The sequence below is a fragment of the Typopeltis vanoorti genome, chromosome 8 (genome assembly GCF_054136105.1).
Source record: "Typopeltis vanoorti isolate ZY-2024b chromosome 8, IOZ_Tvanoo_1.0, whole genome shotgun sequence".
NCBI lineage: Eukaryota > Metazoa > Arthropoda > Arachnida > Uropygi > Thelyphonidae > Typopeltis > Typopeltis vanoorti.
Window position 1 is genome coordinate 33,867,764 of NC_143556.1, and position 21,056 is coordinate 33,888,819.

General features: G+C 34.4%; 1 protein-coding gene across 3 annotated transcripts in view; it reads left to right on the forward strand.

The window, feature by feature from the left end:
• Sin1 (SAPK-interacting protein 1) overlaps positions 1-21,056 on the forward strand; it is a 316,670-nt gene that overhangs the window by 192,611 nt on the left and 103,003 nt on the right. For all 3 annotated transcript variants that reach the window (XM_090397180.1, XM_090397182.1, XM_090397181.1), the window contains 2 exons: positions 5,047-5,195; positions 15,359-15,528. In XM_090397180.1, coding sequence (XP_090253306.1) covers positions 5,047-5,195; positions 15,359-15,528 — 319 coding nt within the window. The remainder of the gene's footprint in view (positions 1-5,046; positions 5,196-15,358; positions 15,529-21,056) is intronic.

The following is a 21,056-nucleotide window of genomic DNA, read 5'->3' on the forward strand; positions in this document are numbered from 1 at the left end:
ACTAAAACAGGACCTATTCTTTACAAATCCATGCTGCCCATCATAAAGAATGCTATGTCCATCAACCCAATCCTGTATTCTATTCCTTACTAATCTCTCCAACATCTTGACCACAGACTGGGCAAGGTGTTGGAGTAACCAGTCGGGGACTTCTGTCTTAGAACTTAGAACCATGCTTGTGGAGTGTCAGTCTATCCTATGTGGGCAAGCTTCAAAATGGGGACACGGACAATGAAACTTATTAGTGCGTATGGTCCCACAAAAGGTTCTTCCAAGGATGAAGTGGAGGAATTTTTTTGAGTCATTGGAATAGGCAGCTGACATAAGGAAAATGGAAAAAGTAGTCCTTGTTGTAGATCTGAACAGCAGATTAGGAAATGAATCCCACTAGGCATATAGAAACATTTAGGAAAATTTAGAGACAAGGGCAAAGCTAATAATAATGGTAAGTAATTACTGGACTTCTGCCTTATTGACTACATCATTGTTGATAGTCATATAACCAAGCTCATTCAGGATACAAGAATGTACAGAGGATTTGAAATTGGAAGTGACCATTATTTAGTACAAAGCTGGATAAAAATGGATATCGCATTGAAAAGAACAGTATATAAGAAAGTTTTTAAAAGAATTAAAGTTGAGCAGTTTTTACAAGTAAATTGTAGACTTGACTATACAAACATTATTGAAGAACATTTGAAGCAGTTTAAAAACAGGAACCAAACCTTGGAGTCTTAGTGGCAAACTCTAAAGAAGACATTGATTGATTCAGCTTAGGGAGGTATGTGGTGAAGTTGTCTGCAAGGATAGAAAAATAAGAATACCATGGTGAACACAAGAAGAAAGCATACCAAAACCTTCTAGCAAATAAGTCAGCAGTTGTCCTAAAAGAATACTGAGAAAAATGTAAGAGAGCTAAGTTGTAAAAGTAGCTAAACAAAAGTCATGGAAAGACTTGGCTAAGAATATAGAAAATAAATATTAGTATAAATAAATAAATATCTTGCCCTTGCTCCTTTTCATCGTTCTGCCATATGAAAAATCTCCTCAGTGTTAATATGATAATAACCCTTCAACAGCTTAAATGATCAATCCCCCCCCCCTGCCTTCTATCCACCAAATTCTGCAGTCTGCATGCCCTCAGTCTATCCTCATAATCAATGTACAGGCCTGATATCATTTTTGTTATATGTCTCTTCACTCTCTCCAAGGCTACTTCATCCCCTTCAAATCCTGATAACTTGTTCTAAGCACAGAAATACAGATGTGGTCTGATCAAAGCTTTATACAATGTGAACAACACCCTTTTATATATCTTGTGGTCAATATTCTCCTCAACATTGCCACAATTCTCTGAGATGTCTTCACCACCTTTGCAGTATGTCCTCAGAACTTCAAATCTTTATCCACAATCATCCCAAGATCCCTTACTTTTCCAGCATAGCTCCACCAAGTGAGTATGCAACATCCCATCTGTTTTTTCCAAATTTTAAATGTTACATTTAGTTGCATTAAACCGATATCCACCATTCATTTTCTCACCTTTTCAGCTTGTTTATCTCCTCGTGAAGAGCCAAAACATCAGAACTATTACTAGTAACCCTCCCAAGCTTCACATCATCTGCAAATAGCTGGATATCTCCCTGTACTCCTGTGACAGTATCATTAACGTGAAGATTGAACAGTAATGGTCCCAGTACCGAACCCTGTGGAACTCCATTTGTAACCTTTCTGCTCCCTGATACTGCTCCCTCATACACAACTCTCTGATATCTATCAGAAAGTCCAATCCAATCCAATTTACTAACCTGATATCCAAACCCATAGGTTGAAACTTAAAAACCAACTTGTCATGTGAAACTGTCAAATGCCTTTGAAATATCCAAAAAAAAAAAAAAAAAATAGACAGTGTATGCCTTACTCTCATCTGCTGCTCTTGTTACTATGTTGTATAGGGTAATAGATTACTAAAACAAGAGCATCCTTTAACAGATCCATGCTAGTCTGCATAAATAATATTGCTCAATTCTGCATACAAGTTCTTACCGATTTCTCCAAAATCTTAAGAATACAGAAGAAATCACTACCTTTATGCAATGACAATATCTTATCCTCCTTCCACTCTTTGGGAACTTGTCCCATCGCAAGACTTTCATTAAACAGCCAAGTTAATGGTACAGTCAGTTCCACAGCACATTCCTTTAAAACACATGAAATTCATTTAGTCCCTCCCTTACTGACATTTAACATACTCAGTATTCAGAATACATCCTTTTTAATTAACTGTTGACACTTCACCACTTGTTGTCTTCCCAGGAATAAAGAATGATGTACCAGGATGGAACACTAATAATCATTATAGATTATGAGAATGGTTTTGACAAAATATACAGAGAAAAATTATGGAATATAATGAAAAAACAAGGATATACACTACATTACACTACATTTAGTACCAGCTATACAAAGTTTATGTAAAGATACAAAATACAGTTAGATAATAAATTAACAGAAGAGATTGAAATTAATCAAGGCATTAGACAGGGATGTAGCTGATCTCCAACTCAATTCAATATATATATATATATATATATATATATATATACACACACACACACACACACTGATCAGATTATTAAAATATGGAAAACAACAATAAAACAAGGTATCCAGTTAACTAGAACATTGTATTGATAAGTACTGCTATATGTAATGCTATATATGATAAATGCTATATGCAGATGATCAGATTACATTACAAGACAATGAAGATAATCTTCAAAAATCTGGGAAAGTCTAATCAAGATTACTCTTTTTTTTTTTTTTTTCCAATCATGTCTCTACTTCAAAATATTCCGTTTCATACTTAGTGATATAACATCACGCGCCGTGTTCTATTTTAAATGAACCATTTAAAATAGAATTTAATACCACTGAGGATGGTCTGCTATTTCCAGTCCAAAATATTTGGTTAATTAAATATCTTTCTTGTGTTTACGTGCATTTATCATTCAATCAATTTATGAATTAAACAAAATAAGCCAACAATACAGTTTTAAAATTTCACAAAAGAAAACAAAAGTCATGGCATTAGTTTAGATAATATTAGTTCAAAAATAGTCATTAAAAATAAAATAATAGAACAGGTGAAACAGTTTAATTATTTAGGCTACATAATAAACATCTAAAAGATTAAGATATAGATGAAAAAAATAAAGAAATTTCAGAAAATCTGTGTAACAATTAAAAGGACTCTAAATAAAAAAAACAAGATGAGAAACTCAACTAAAATTTTATAAAGTAATGGCTACTCCCAATATGATTCAGAAACATGGAAACTGATTAAAATAAAGATGAACATAAAATACAAGCTGCAGACATGAGATTTTTAAGATTAAAAGATACACAAAATAGGCCCATATAACAAAAATTAAGACATCAGAAGGGAACAATATACATACATACATACATACATCTTCAAGGCCCACCTTTCCTAATTGGGTTGTGGGGGGGGGGGGGGGCAGCAACTGCAAGAGGAACTTCCAATGGTCACGATCCTCCGCCACCAAGCTCAGGTGTTCTGGTGGGACTCCCAAACGTGTCCACCCAAGGTTTTGGATATAATCTATCCAGCGAGTCCTTGGCCTTCCAAGTGGCTTCCCACCCTCTGGCTTAGCAAAGAGGGCCTATTGGGGGAGCCTTTCTTGTGGCATTCTGACCAGGTGCCCATATCAACGTAACTGTGATCTCTGAACACGGAGAAGCAACGGTTGAGTATTGAGGGTTTCCTGAATTGCAGAGCTTCTGACTCTGTCGAGTCTTGTCAGCTCCGCAACCCCTCAAGGGAACCTCATTACAGCCGCTTGGATTCGTGTCTGCATTCTTTCAGTCATTACCCAACTCTCATGACCATAGGTGAGGATGGGGACATAGACTGTATTGAAGACAGCCATCTTTGCCTTCTGGCTTAACTCCCACTTCAATACTACCAAATGGCCAAGCTCCCGCAGTACTGCGCTTGCTGAGCCAATCCGAGTATCTAGCTCTACGTCCCACTTTCCATCACTCATGAATATGGACCCAAGGTATTTAAATTTCTCCACCTGCCTCAGTGGGACTCCACTCACATGTAGAGTGCACTGGGATGGTTATCTTGAGACCACAAATGTTTCAGTTTTGGCCACACTGATCTTCATTCCAGTTTCTGCACATACAAGGAACTAGATATTTACAATGTAAATGCAAAGATCAATGAATATAGAAAGAAATGTAAAGAGCCTATTGGCTTCCAAAAGAGATGGATAAATATAGACCAAATGGAAAGAAAGAGAGGAAGACCAGCTACAAGTTTTAAAGACCAATGAAGCCAGAACAGGGCAAATACCTGATCCTTGAAGAGAAGAAGAAAATTATATTCATGATTAATTATATTTTTAACTCAAATTTAGTACAAAGAATTACAAAATTTAGAATACTTGTTAGCTAACCAAGGATATAATTTCTTGCATCTTTAATTTTTAGCTAAATCCATTATGTTATATGGAAATGAAACATGGATGATTTTAAAAAATAGACCATCAAAGAATAACATCAGCAGAAATGACATTTTTAAAGAGAAAAGCAGATACACTGAACTACGTTTAAAAAAAACAAAAAAACAAATGTTACAAGAATAGCAAGATTCAACTTTACAAATAAAGCTAGGTAATTATAGAAACAAATGAATTCGACATGTAAATACTGAATAGGTTACCAAAAGTCTTGCTGAATAGACTATCAAAAAGAATACTAAAATATAAATCAAAAGGAAAAAAGAAACAGGGAGATCCTTAAAGAAATGGTGCGAGGCTGGAACAGGCCAGGAAAGGAAGAAGTGCCTCTATATTCTATTGTTTAAAGTACTATTTTTTTTCTTTCTTTCTTTTTCTTTTTTTTTTTTTTTTCATCTGCTTTAGTTACTGTAAGTTTGTATTATTCTTTCTTAAATATATCTTATTTAAATATATAATTTTTTTTTATTTTATACTCATTATTTTTATATGCTAGATGAAGATCTAGTACAATTATTTCCTAAAAGGGATTTTGCTACTCAAGTAACTCAAGAGCCAAAAAAGTCTGCTTTATCTGAGCTATTGGATCAGCACACAGGGATTCCCAATAATCCTTTTAATGAGTATGCTAGATTTGATGGACGGGTAAGGATTTGGATATTCTATTTGTATATTTTTGCACTTTCATATATTTGCTAACTAATAGGTTTTTTAAATATTTTTTTATAAATCTTCTATGCATTATTAGTATATGCTTCTCGAGTGTATTACACTCAAGAAACATCTGTTTCTTGAGTACATTTTGTAATTGACAATAATACAATAATACATCCAACTTCCTTTGTTTGGGGGGGAGGGTCTGATTGTTTGCAATAAACAGATATTAGGCTAGAGGATTTTGGGAATATTAGGATAGGGGATTTGACATTCAAATGATATGTAAAACTGCAAATTATAGACACAGAAATTATCAACTTTTCCAATCTTGCTTGCTGATTTGGGTAGGGGTTCAGTGTTGAGACAATCAATAAAACTACAATGGAACAGCCAATTTTTTATGTGGGTGTGTGTGGGGGGGGTTAATTGGAAGGTCAGAGGTAATATGTAATATAACTTGATATATGTAGTTGTAGAAAGTTTTTTCACTTGGTTTCAAAGTAAATTATACTTAACAAAAACTTATATTTTTGTTTAATCCTTTCCCCAAGTGTAAGAAAAAAAGTATGTATGAAGTTTCTTCACAACTAGGCTACTTGTATATGTAGGCTGTCAACTTCACATCAATTGCTTTAGTATCCTATAATACAAAGCATACTTTCTTTTGGGCATGTGTATTGCATGCATTATGGGAATGGTCTCTGTGTGTGCTCGAGGGATCTATTTTGGGTTGTTGCTGTTTAACTCGTATCATTAAATGATATTGGGAGAAGTTTAAATGGAACTGTACAGTTGCTTGTAAATGATACAAAACTGGGGAGTATGAGGAGTAGTTACAGATAATGTGGCTTTACAGGGGGATTTCATTACACTATGTGAGTAGATTTACCAGTTCAGTGCTGCAAAATAATGTTTCAAAATTAAATAAACAAGGTTGGGATACAGACAATACAATTGGTGCAGACATCTTTCAAGTAGATGGAGAAGATAAGAGATTTGGGGGTGGTAGTGAACAAGGACCTAAATTTTAGAGAGCGCATTACTAAAATTGTGAAGATATTGTAAATGACGATGACAATGAATAGAGGATATTAAGAAGAAATGAGGAAGTTATGGTTTTGTTGTATAAGGCTTTGATCTGACCCATATGGATTAATATATCAAGATTTGATCACCAAGTTTTTTAAGGAGATGAGGGTGTTGGGAAGAATACAGAGATGATGGATTAAGGTGGTTTCTGGGATATTGGGTATAAAGAATGATTGAAGAAATGTAGTTTGTAGAGCCTCGTGTGCAGAGAATGGGGGGGGGGGGGTGATATGATTGAGTATATAAGTAAGGGAATGTGACTGGATTAATTTGGAGTGTTTCTCATAGAATGGGAGAGACAGCAGAAGACAGTGTTTTTTTTTTTTTTTGTAGTCAGTGATTGTTGTTGAGTGGAATTATTATCATTAACACCAGACCTCCATGTAGTCAAAAGACTTGTCATGGTAGGCAAACACTGTTACACATAAAGCCCATCAAACTGTGCTTAAACTCATTCAATGTATCTGTATTTGCCAGAATGAGGCAATGCATTCTACTCACAAACCATTACTCTCCATGCAAAGAACCTGCTCCTGATCCTGCTCACACCCTCGTTATACAACTTCCAAGGATGTCCTCTTGTTCTATCCCATTTTTCCATTCTAGAAAAAATTTCTTCCAAATTAACCTAGTAACACAACCCTTGACCAACTTAAAATGTTTAGGTCATATTCCCTCTCTTCCTTCTATTCACAAGGCTTTGCAAACTGCATTTCCTCCTGTCTTCATATCCCAAAGACCACTTCTTACCTTAGTCAGTCTTCTCTGGACTCTTTCCAATATATCCTCATCACCATGAAAACCAGGTGACCAAATCTATGCACAACAATCCATACAAGGCCTTATACAATGGAATCTGAACCTCCTTATTTCTATAAGCTAAGTTCCTCCGCATCATTTCATTGCCATAATCTGATGTGGTGTCTTCACAACTTCTGCAGTGTGGCCTCAGAACTTCAGATCCATGTCCACTATCTTTAAACTCATCAACTTCCTCCAAAATTTCCCCACTAAGTGTTTACTTTGCTTCCCATTGTTGCCTACCAAATTTTGGACCTTACACCTTAACATTGAATTGATAGTTCCATACTGTAGCCCATTCATACAATTTATTCAAGTCCTCCTGTAAGGCCACAGCATCTACTTGATGTCACTCTCCCCAGTTTTGCACCATCTGTAAACAGTTAACCCTATCCCAATATCATTAATATATGAATTAAATAACAATGGTCCCAAAACAGACTCCTGTGGCACACCACTAGTGACTTTCCTCTTTTGAGATAGTGCCTCCATACACAACTTGTTGATACCTGATAGTTAGTCAGCTATCCAACTCATTAGGATGTTATCCAATCCCATCTGCTTCAGTTTAGCGACCAACTTGTGGCGTTGCAGTTTATCAGAAGCCTTTGCAAAAGTTAGTAAAACACGACCTCCCTTTGACAAACCCATGCTGACAAGCACAAAGAATAATCCATTTTTGTATTCTGTATCTCATCAACCTCTCCAATACATTCACTACAACTCCAGATATACATATTGGCCTATAATTGGTTGTATTAGCCTTATTATCACCTTTGTGAAGTGAAACAATTTTGCTTTCTTTCAACTTCTTTGCTGTTTCAAGACTCTTGTTAAACAGGTAGGCCAAGGATATTGCTAACTTCTTGGAACATTCCCTTAAGACACATGGTGATGTGTCATTAAGTCCTATTGTCTTATTAACATCTAGCTTACTTAACTCCTCATATATGTATTGCTCATCACCATTAAGTCTTCTCTCATTTCATTTTCTACACTTGAGCGTTTAATTTCACACTGAGGATTAAACACTCTGATGAATTCCTCATACCTCGACTATGTCCTCTGTAATAATAGTTACCAATCTTCCACTTTCATCCATTAACATTGTCTTACAATAGTCATTATTCTTTCTACTTGCATATATCAAAAAAAAAACTCGCAGGAGTTTTTATAGGCCTGATTTACTAATTTCTGCTTGTGCTGCACTTTTGCTGTCCTTGCCAACTAAGTCACTCTCCTGGCCTGCTCTTTATACTCTTCATGCAATTATTACCATTATTCATCTTGTGCTGTCTCCAGAGTGCCTTCTTCTTCCAGAATTCATGCTTCCCTCATTCATCTACTTTACACCTACTTTATTCAGCATTTTGACCTTTGGAATACATTCATCAATTGATGTTGTTATGTATTTCTTTGTCAGTTCCCAAGCAGCATTTATTTTTTACTGCTCAACTCCTCATTCATGCTATAGCTCCATATTGTCTCCTAATCTTGTCATAATCACCAGCCTTGTAATTTCACATATATCGTTTCCTGACAGAAGTCTTCTTATGGCTAGCCATGACCCAAGTGTTTACTTCATGATCACTCTCACCAACTGGAGGAACGTGTGAAACCCCATTCACAATTACATCCTCTGATGAAATGATGAGATCTAAAACTCTTGATCCTTGTGTGCCCTCCTTTATGTGCTGTCTGAGATAGTTACTGCTCAAGACTTTAGCATTCCAATCGCCTTCAATAATTAGTACATCTTGCTTTGGTATTGACAGATCTCTGTCAATACCAAATAAAAGATCTGACAGAGACAATAGACAATTTTATTGTCTCTGTCAGATCTTTTTAAATTAAGTCAATATCCTCATCTGTGCTGCCAGATGTGGGTGCATATATCTGGACTATTGATATATTAAATGGTTTTTCTTGAAATCTTGCTGCCATGATTCATTCATTGACTGGTTTTTAGCCTGAGAGTGCCTTTCTAGCTTTTTTGTTAAGAAGGAAACCAACTCATGCTTCATGCTTGGTGTCATGCCATGATCATATGACTTCGCATCCATTTATCTTTCCTGCTGATGTCCATCGCAACTCCACCAGTCCTGGTATATCATACCGATATCTCTTCATTTCCTCGTGAAATAATTCTAGTTTTCCTGCCATCCAAAGTGTCCATACATTCTATGTTCCTACTGATAACAGTTTTGTTAGTTTCAGTTTCTGTTCCCTTTCGGTATCCCATTTTTCAATCCAACTCCTGATCGCTTGATTGGTATCGCGGACAATGTTGATCCAGTTGACGTCCGAGCCAGCATGTTGTAACTATTGATCTTATAGGTATCAGATAACAATCGTGTTTTTTCTTTACAGTCTGAGCATCGACACTCATCTGACTGACCCTCCTCCTTTAACCAGGCTTGGGACTGGCACGAGACTCCTAAGGATTCCTTGGCAGCTTTTTGCCTTGCTTCCTGACAAATCAGAATTAACTTACAGCAGATTATTCAGTACCTTAAAGGCTTACATTCATCATTAGATCCTGAAACATTAATGGTCGACTTCGAGAAGCAACTATAGACACTTTTTCTAACATATTTACATCAACAACTATAACAGGTTGTTTATTTCATATGGCACAAAATCTTTATCTCAGAATTGTTGCCATTGGTTTGAAGTTACTCTGTCAAACAGATGCTGAATTAACACGAAAATTAAATGCTTCACAGCATTTGCATTTTTTCAAATGAGCGATGTTACTGATGGATTTGTTGAATTGACAATCTGCAGCAAAAAGTTAATTATTTACACAGCATCTCTTTTAATTTGCACAATTTTTAAATGATTTCATTATGTTATGTATCACTGACATTATCTTAATAAAGATTTGCCTTTTTAATGAATTTATGGTACCCTTTATCATCCATTGATTATTTACAAAAATGAATGCAAAATGTCTTACGCCGAAAATGTTTGCAGCTAATTTTCCTAAAACCAATGCAAGTATAAACGAATTGTTTTACCACTCATGTTAAACATTTGTGAAAGTTCTTGACATGTTAATCTTGAATTATTTTCAACAGCTGTACATAATTCTTCATTATCAATAATGGAGGGTCTTCCTGAACATGGTGCATCTTCAAGTGATTCATTTGTTTCCAGAAACAAATTTTTTAAACCATTTCTGCACAGTATGTTCTGTTACCACATCTTTTCCAAATGCCACACATATCTTATGATATGCTTCTGAAGCTTCGAACTGAGTTTAAATTCATAAAAACAAACAAGCCCAATTACATCAGGTTCAAATAACCTTTTAAAAGGGTCAAAGTCACAAAAAAAGAGTACATACCAAGTTAGAGTGCACTGATTGACTGGCAAGTATCTGTGCCTTATGACATACATAAAAGTTGTGCTTTGCAAACCACTACAAAATAAAACAAGTCATTGCAGCAAACTCTAATGAAAACTGCATAAACTTTTGTGGTTACCTGATACATTCTATACATTCGCAAACTGCTCTCCCTTCTCCTCACACATTATCTTTTTACTCTCCTCAATAACCTGATATCTGCCCTTGCATTCTCCTTATACCAATTTAAATTGTTTTTTCTCACAACCACTACTAATTTTCTTACTGGTTTCCTCCTCATATCCAAAACATGAGTTATCTTGCTCATACCCCCTCCTGGATAGTAGACCTTATGGACACTCTCATTAACCAATCCTCTAACAATGGAATCTCCATACACTGTTATTCTCAAATCATTTATCACCTTTCATTCTGTTATTTTGCACTCTTTCATTTGTTTCCACTAAATATTTAATGTTACTCCACATATTCCTTATTTAATTTTTCATTTTGAATAACTTTCTTCAAATCTTGCATTCTGGCAATTTCACTCCCTGTCATTCTCGTACTTTTGCTACCTCTCATTCTACCACACCTTACTTCCGTTTCCTCATTTATACTTCCTTTTTTTTTCTGTATCATTCATTTCTTCATTCTTGTGTTCTATCACTCCCTTGGTCTCACTAACTTTTGTTCTGTTTCTTTTATTTACATTAACTTTCATTCCTTCAGTTTTTTTTGCATTTACTAACTCATAATTTAACAACATAATGCACTTTCTACAAATCCATACCTTCTCTCATCTCCTTTCTCTCCACAAGCACATGTTTCACATTTCATCAAGCATGCATGTTGCACTCACTACATTGAATCATTTTTAAATAGTCATGTCATCTCATTAACAGCACGATCTTTTCACTGCACAATGAGTTGACCTTGTGAGTATCAGCACTGTGTTCCATTCAAGGCAAGATTCAAAAATTTAATTTAAAAAAATAATAAAATAAATCAGTAACAAGACCAATAATCAATCAGAGACACACTAAGTTATCAAAAATAGACAATTGTTTCCACTAAATGTTTAATATTACTCCACATATTCCTCATTTCATTTTTCATTTTGAATAACTTTCTTCAAATCTTGCATTCTAGCAGTTTCATTCAATTACTTACTTACTGTCCTCCTCCATTGGGGATGGGTTGGGTCTCCCGTGTTTCCACAACAGGCGTCTGTTTCTTGCATGGCTAGTAAGCTGCCTATAGGTTTGTAATCCAGAGTTAACCTTTATTGATGTTATCCATTTAGTTTTTGGTCTTCCTTTTTTTCTTTTTTCTTCTAATATTGCATACAGAGCAAGGTTGGGTAGCCCTTCTGGTGGCATTCTCTCTACATGTCCATACCACTGAAATTGTCTTTTTTTTTATCTTTTCTATTAATGAGCTGTATAGTTTAGGTCTTGTCTTACAGTTTCATTTGTTTTCTTTTCTGTCATTTTGTTTATTTATTTTTCTGAGACGTTTCATCTCAAAAGCCTCCAGTTTTCGTATCTCTCTCTTCTTGAGTGTCCAAGTTTCTAAAGCATATAGCACAGTGGGTATTATAATTGCATTATTAAATTATTACCATGGAGTCAATATTCTATGTTTAATAGTGGTCATGGTATCTAAGTGTTCTGTTATTACTGTTCTTAAATAATTGAATTGTTTTACCTGTTCAATTGTTGATCCATTCAAGGAGAATTTACTTTTTCTTCATTTTTTCCAATTACCAAGATTTTTGTTTTGTCCGTATTTATGGTCATGCTGTATTCTTTAGCCATATTGTTTAGTTTGGTTATTAGATTCACCATTTTTTCTTTTGTGTCTGCTATCATATCCATATCCTTTAACCATATCCTCTAGGTAGATGTTAAAAAGGTATGGGAGATGGGACATCCTTGGGCTACTCCTTTACTGATATTTATTTTATCTGTTGTTATACTATTAAATTTAATTATTGCCTCTGTGAGACTATAATATTTTTCTAAGAGGTCTGGGGTATCTTCATCGATTTGTTTCTGTTTTAATATTCTTAATAAATTTACTGTATTTATGGAGTCGAATGCCTGTTTAAAATCTATAAAACAGTAATAGATATTTTTGTTATGTTCCCAGTATAATTCTACTAGTTTTTGTATTATGAAGATGTGATCCAATGTGGAGCAATTCTTTCTGAAGCCGGCCTGTTCTTCACTAAGAATGATCTCATATGTGCTCTTTATTCTGTTCTGTAATACTCTTGTAAATATTTTGTAAGCATGGCTGAGTAATGTGATTGGTCTGTAATTTTTACAGTTTTTCTTATCGACTTTCTTGCAAATTGGTATGATAATTACTGTTCTCCAATCTTTTGGTATTTTTCCTGATTTAATGATTTTGTTGAAAAGTGTGGTAAGGAATTTTCATTTTTTAGTTATGGTGTTTATATGCTTCGTTGCATTTTTCTGCTTTTTTGTTTAGCCAGTTTTCTTTAGCCTGTCTGCAGAGTTTATCAATTTCATTTTTGATTTTTTTTTGTTTCTTCTTGTTTCCTTCTGAGGTGTCTGTTTATTTTTGTTTTTAGTTTTCTTTTTTCTTCACATTTTTCTAAATTTTCAGATGTTATCCATTTATTATTGGGTCGCTTATAAATTCCTCAAGTTTCCCTTGCCGAGTTAATTAATATTTCTTTTCCTGTTTTCCAAAGGTTTTCGGTTTTATCTTTTTGAGACCTATTTATTTCTTCAATTTTCCTAATGTAGTCTAATCTATCTCCATAATAAATTGTGGATTTTATCAATCCTATTTCTTTTATTTTTATCTGCATTGTTACAGAGAGGAGTTCATGGTCTGTATCTAGCTCTAGGCTTTTGAGTGTTCTTACATTTTTGATTGAGGTTTTCTGTTTATTTCTAATTAGGATATAATCTATACAATTTTGCACTTCTCTATCTGGTGAGGTCCAGGTGTATTTCACTCAATAGTATACTAAAATACAAGCAGTATTGTCAATTATTACGTAAAATAGTACTGTATTTATCTTTTCTGTAATTCTTTACCAATGGTAAGCACATAGCAGTTATAATGGATTACCTGAGAGTGTGGGTGAGTGTGGAAACAGTGAATGAGGTTAACACATAATTTGATGAGCCATGTCTTTGACTGCGAGACCTCCCATAATATGCCTTTGACTTCATGAAGGTCTAATGATGATGATAATAATAATAAGTCTTCACATAACAGTGAATTTTATTAAAAGAAAGAATAATAAATATTATTTTTTAACAATTTTTTTTCAGTCAAAAAGTTTTAACTAACTTTAGATATATGGGCTCTTATATAAAAATCATATCCTTTAATCCTAAATTGGTAAATTCTCAAGATGATTGTTGTGTATTCCTATCATTATCACCATCCTAGGACTCATCATGGTTAATGATGGTAAAAACTCCTTGAAATTAATACTGAAGAGTTTTATATCATACAATTCTCCATTTGTTATTTTCAAAGGTGATCAAGTTATTTATATATAAATAATTTATCAGCATAATCTTTCTGTGGTATATATCCTCAAGAGGTGTGCTGGATATTATAGCAGTCCAAGAAAATATTTCTTAACTAGTTTCCTATCAGTGTTATTCCAACTTGGTTTATATAAGTCAGATCTCTGATTTTATCATCTCTTCCATTTTGATCTTAAGCACTGCTAACTTTTTCCTGTCCTTTTTGCTTCAGACACCTGTATTGCTAATCTTTCATTTTCCATTCTGTTCAAGTGACCATGCCACCTTAGATTAGCCTTGTTTCCACATCCTTTGCTATTAATAATACAAGTTCTTTTCCAACATCTTTATTCTTAATATGGTTTTGCCATTAGTGCAACTGTTCTCTCCTCTAATTTTTATACGAACTCTCATATCTGTGGTCTCCAGTCTCTGACCAATTTCAGTCAGTTTTCATGATTATATTACAACAGTCCCCATTCAAAATGCTATAGCATCAGTGCTGTGCTAAAAGAAATTTAACCAATCTTCTGTTATAACTGTTTTAGTCCCTACAAGTTTGAATTGGAGAATTGGCTGTACTTTATTGCTAACCTACCTTTCAGCTCCATATGATAATATTGATTTGAACACTCAGTATTAATATTCATATATTGCATGATTTCTGTCTTGCTCCACATAAATTATTCAACTTCCTTCCTGCCATTTTAGCTTTACATATTCTGTTGTATATTTCTATATTTAGTTTGTCATCTTCCACTAAAAATTGTGCTTAAATAGCTATAATGTATTATCTGTTCTATAGGTTCACTACTGTGAATGCAGTTTATGTTTTCAGTTTTTCTGATGTTTTATGCTTGCTGCTCTAGGATCAAGTGGTGCAATTCCAAGTATCTCACACTCGGTTTTTAATTTTATAATACTCTCAAGCAACTTTATAAAACTTTAGAAGTTCTAAAGATCATTTTCTGTTGCTTAATATAAAATAATAATGGATATTTTTATTTGACTAGTAGTTTGCTAATAATTAGTTTTATTTGTATCTTGAGGTATAGATATATTCGAATTTCAGCTGTTACCTCTATTACCTTTTACATAATTATAAGGGGTAAAAAACATTGTTGATAGCTATCATATAATTTCCATTTATATCTGCTTAATGTTTCAACAGATATAAATAAATGATTGAAATTCTTATTTAATTTCTCAGGACTGTCCTAGCATTGTAATATGGATCATGTTTACTTTCATTTATAAATATTCTTAGAATTAGTTTTTCCACCACTATAAAGTTCATAACAGTCTCCTATTCCAACTAACAAGTAATAAAACAGTCCTCACATTGTTTTCTAAAGTTTTCGGTATAAAAATTGTATGTTTTTTTTTTTCAGATTAGTCATTGTGCCCAGGTTAAAAAAATAAGCATCTTCCTGACCATGCTTCCACCTGGTGATAGAGACTATCCTATGGAAGTGATTATACTGTCAGTTGCAAAAGTGCAAGATTTGATTGGTTTGATATGCTGGCAGTACACTAATGAAGGAAGAGAGCCATATTTGAAGTATGAATTTTCTATTTCCCATTCTAATTTATGTTGAATGTTCATATAAAGAATATAGTTGTGATAATAGTGTGCTGTTGGTTTAAAATCATGGATGTTAAGTGGTAATGATGAACAAAATTTGATTATTAAATTTCTTATGAAATATTTTAAACAGTTAATTCTTCTTGAGCCAGCCAATATTCTTTGATTGCATTATTTTGTATCTGTTGCCTTCACCATTAAATTTAATCAAATGATATGTTCTGAAAATACATACACCATAACCTTGATTCTTCTGAAGAATGAAAAATAAGTTGATGCATTAATACAATTGTTTTGATGCAAAATTACATTGCAGTACATTACTCTGCATATATCTACATGCACTGCCTTCTTTTTGCTGGAATTTTTTTCTTTTTATATAGTTTGATCATTGGAATAAGTGAAACATGGCTGAATGACGATGATATTCTAACAGGAATAGAATGGAAGGATACAGTATTTTTTGTGAGTATAGAAAGGACAGGAAGTGGGAGGGGGCTGCTGATAATAGCAGGGGAATAATGTCCACATAAGGTAGACATGAAAGAGGAAAATAGTGGCAATGGTTATGAGACAGTGGAGGTTGAGAGAGGAAGACATATTTAGTTGGATATTATTATAGGCCTAGGAATGTGGTGGATGATGATGATGATGAAGAAATGTATGAACAACTTGGATTAGTGAACAAAGGAAAGGTAATTATTATGGGTGATTTTAATTATGGCAGTATAGATTGGAATGAAGAGATAGCATTTGGGAATGAGGAAAATGAATTTCTCGAGTTCTTGAGCAGTAACTATCTCAGACAGCACATAAAGGAGGGCACACGAGGATCAAGAGTTTTAGATCTGATCATTTCATCAGAGGATGTAATTGTGAGTGGAGTTTCACACTTTCCTCCATTTGGTGAGAGTGATCATGAAGTAATCACCTGGGTTGTGGCTAGCCATATGCAGATTATTGTGAGGAAAGGATATATGTGGAATTATAAAGCTGGTGATTATGATAAGATTAGGAGATAGCTTGGAGCTATAGCATGGAACGAGGAGTTGAGCAGTAAGGAAATAAATACTGCTTGGGAACCGACAAAGAAATACATAAATGCAGCAGTGTGGAAAATGGATTAATGAGGAGTTTAAGCATGAAATCTGGAAGAAGGTAATCTGGAGGCAGTACAAGATAAATAATAGTAATAATCATTTATATGAAGAGTATAAAACACAAGCCAGGAGAGTGACTCAGTTAGTAAGGAAAACAAAAGTGCAGTAAGAGCAGAAATTGGCAAAGCAGGTGAAGAAAAACCTCAGAGTTTTTTAGATATGTGGCAAATAGAAGGAAAAATAATGGTAGAATGATAACTGCTGCAGAAAACATTGTTGAGATATTGAGTGATCAGTTTATAAGGGTGTTTCATCGGAATCATGAAGAACTTAAGTGTAGAGGACATAGGGGAATATAAGCAGGAGGTATTTAAAGAAATAAATAACCTTGATAATAAATAAATAAGCATATCAAAAATTCCTGGCAAATAAGTCAGTTTGTGCTCTTAGAGAATACAGAGACAAATATAAGAAAGCTAAACACTGTATAAAACTTGCTAAACAACAGTCATGGGAAGACTTTGGTAAGAACATAGAAAATAAATACCCAGAGGGTGGCAAGAGATTTTTCCAAAGATTCTTGAAAAAGCTCAGAAATGGAGGAAAGAGTGCTGTAAAAGGAATTAAAGATGATAAGGTGACATGAAACCTGAAGAAAAAGATATCCTTGATGTATGGAGTAATTACTTCAAAAAATTGCTAAATGAAACAATTAGTGACAGCAGAGTGGTAAAAAACACTCAACAGGCATGCAATCAGGAATACATATTTATACTTGAAATAGAAAAAGCCATCAAAAGCCTGAAATATAGAAAAGCAGCTAGAGTAGATGATATTCGACTAGAAATGCTCAAGTATGGAGGTATAAAAGTCTTACATATAAGGATGTATATTATCCCCTCTGTTCTTCATTATTTATATGGATCACATTATGAAGGAAGTGGCTGCACTGCATAGTTCAGAAGGCCTGGAAAGAGGGACGAATTCCAGATGATTGGAGTAGAGCTCTCATAGTACCACATATAAAAAGGGAAATAAAACTGAATTTGAGAATTACAGAGGTATTTCCCTAAAGTGAGTGTTCCTGGTAAGATTTATGCAAGTATACTTGAGAAATGGTTGAGAAGGATTGTGGAATAGAAGCTTGGTGAAGAACAAGCTGGATTTAGGATATAGAGTAGTCAGAATCAGATTTTCACTTTGCGACAAATAGTTGAGAAATCATGGGAATATAACCAAGATCTGTATTTAAGTTTTGTAGATCTGGAAAAGGCAGTGACTTACAGATATATAGTCAATGGGGCATTATATCAAGCAATACTTAGTCTTTATTTGTGTTGCAAGTCAACAGTTAGAATTGAAGGAAGCACAGGAAGATGGATTAATGATATATCTGTCAGGCAAGGATGTATATTATCCCCTCTGTTCTTCATTATTTATATGGATCACATTATGAAGAAAGTGGTGTTAAACCTGATATCAAAATTGGAGATGTTAATCTCATCTCTTTACTTTATACAGATGATGTTATACTTTTAAATAAATCTGCTACAAGTGTGCAAGATTCCCTGACTAAATTGAATAACTGTTGTAATAAATTTGGTATGAAGGTCAGCAATAACAAGACAAAGACAATGAAAACAGGCAGAGGCATTGAAAATATCAACTGCATTGTGAATGGAGAATCTATAGAACAAGTAAAACATTTCAGCTACTTAGACACGATTTTTAGTGAAGATGGTAAATTAAATATAGAAATAGACAACAGAATCAACAAAGCTTGTATGGTAGGAAGTCAACTGAATAAATTTTTATGGAATAAAAGAGAAATTAGTCAAAACACTAAATTAGCTGTATAAAAGACAATGTTGAAATCAGTTTTAACTTACGGATATGAGAGTTGGGTTAGAAATAAAACACTTGACCAAAGACTTAGAGACCACAGATATGAGAGTCCTGAGAAAGATTAAGGGCATGAACAGATGGTGTCAATGGCAATATCATATTAAAAACAAGATATTAAGAAAGAACTTGACATTCATGGCATCCAGGAATGTGTTAGCAGAGATAATCTCAGGTGATATGATCACTTAAACAAATTAGAGAGGAAAGAATAGCAAAACAAGTGTTCTCTGCTAGGTTACCAGGAAAAAGGCCCATAGGAAGAGCAAGATATAGGTGGAGTGAAACAGTAAAAGTGCCTTAGAAGACAGAAATATAAGATCTGATAATGTTGGAGTCTTGATAGGTAACAGATTGATTTGGAAGAAAATTGTTGATAGGAAGTTAGTAATGATGTACGTTTTTCATGTAGTACTATCATATCCTGTACAACCCTTCAGGATGCATGTTAGGAATTTGATGATGATGATGTCAATAAGGCAATTGGATTTGATGACATATCACCACACATCTTAAGGAACATTCCAGGGAATTTGTAGTATCATTGGCATGCCTGTTTAATGAATCTTACAACAGCACAGGTTCCAAGGGAATGGAAGGAGAGTAAAATTGTTCCACTGCATAAAGGTGATGATAAGGCTGTAGCTTCAAATTATAGCCAATCTGTATATCTGGAGTTGTGAAGGAACTGGAGAGATTGGTGAGAAGTAGGATTCAAAAATGGGTTGATAACAGCAGTCTTTTCTATGGTTATCAGTATGGGTTTGTTAAAGGGAGATCATGTTTTACTAACTTATGTGCTATAACAAGGTGACAAATACCTTGTACAGGAGAGATGCACATACAGTGCTGTATTTGGATTTTGCAAAGGCTTTGATAGACTGCCACACGACATACTGTTAAATAAATTGAAACAGATGGGATTGGATAACAGACTTCTGAGTTGGATCAGTAACTGGCTGTCAGATAGGTATCAGAAAGTTGTATATGGGGATGCAGTATTTCAAAAGAGGAAGGTTACTAGTGGTTATACTGCAAGGGTCTGTTTTGGGACCATTGTTGATCAATTTGTATGGTAATGATTTGGGATGGGTTTAACTAGTGATATGCAGCTGTTTGCAGAGATGTAAAATTGGGGAGAGTGATGCATAGTCAAGTTGATGTTATGGCCTTCCAAGAGGACTTGATGAGATTTGGTAACCAATGAAGTGATTGTGCAATGTCACCCCTGAAATTCAGGGGCAACATTGCACAAGTTGTGAATACATCACATCAGATAATGGCAATGATGCAGAGGACCCTGACATGCAGAAATAGAAAGGTTATGATTCCATTGTATAAGGCCTTAATTAGGCCTCATATGGATTATTGTGCATAGATTTGGTCTTTGGGTTTTCATGGTGACGAGGATATGTTTGAAAGGGTCCAGAGAAGATTCAGAAAGGTGGTCTTTGGAATGTGGAGTACAAGGACAGATTGAGAGAATGTAAGTTACAAAGCCTTGTGAATAGGAGGAAGTGGGGAGGAGATATGATTGAGACATATAAGCTAGTCAGGGATTGTTAACTGGTTGACATGGAAGAAATATTTCATAGAATGGGAGAGGGGGAGGTAGAAGAAGAGGCCATCACTGGAAACTGTATACAGAGGAGTGAGGAGAAGGTTCTTTTCATGTAGAGTGGTTGGTGAGTGGAATGCTTTGCCTGAGTGTAGACACATTGAATCAGTTTAAGCCATGGTTGGATGAGCATTGTGTACAATAGTGTGTACCTCCCACGATGAGTCTCTGACTCCATGGAGGACAGATGATGATAATTATGATAATAATAATAATCTGGTGTTGGATGCTTAGACATTTATTATCACACATGTTAATGTCTACAAGAGAAAACACATGTTAACTAAATTTATTTAGCTCTATAATTATTTACACCTGTATTTTGCCTTGGTCACCAAGGTACTCATAGGTACAAAGAAATACATTAAGCACGTACATGTATGCATACCAGCAGGAAGACATAGACTGAATGTAAAAAGGTGGGATCCTAAAGTCGTAACTAGTGCCCTCTATGGGTATATGTGATGAAATCTTGTTGAAGGCCTGAGAGTAAGAGCCTCCCAGAATTTTGTTAATGTGAGGCAGCTGAATTTGTTTATTTTTGGAGAATGTTCTAGTGCTACTAATGGAGATTTTAGAAATAATTTCTCAGATTCATTTCTGCTTCTGTCAGGGAAGAGGGGGGGGGGAGCTTTTTTCCATTGGATTTAGAGTAGTGGAAAACATATAATAAATCATAAATACATATTACAGTAAATCTTGTTTATTTAAAACTCAATGGTTCAAGTAAAATCCATGTCTTTATCAGTTGAATATACTTTTGTATCAACTTTTTTTTTTTTTTTTTAAATTTGTTCCCCCCTCCGATATAAATTTAATTCAAAATGTTTTTCTTGGTGATTCTGCCATTAATACAATCTGTTTATTCTTCTTAATTTTCCTCA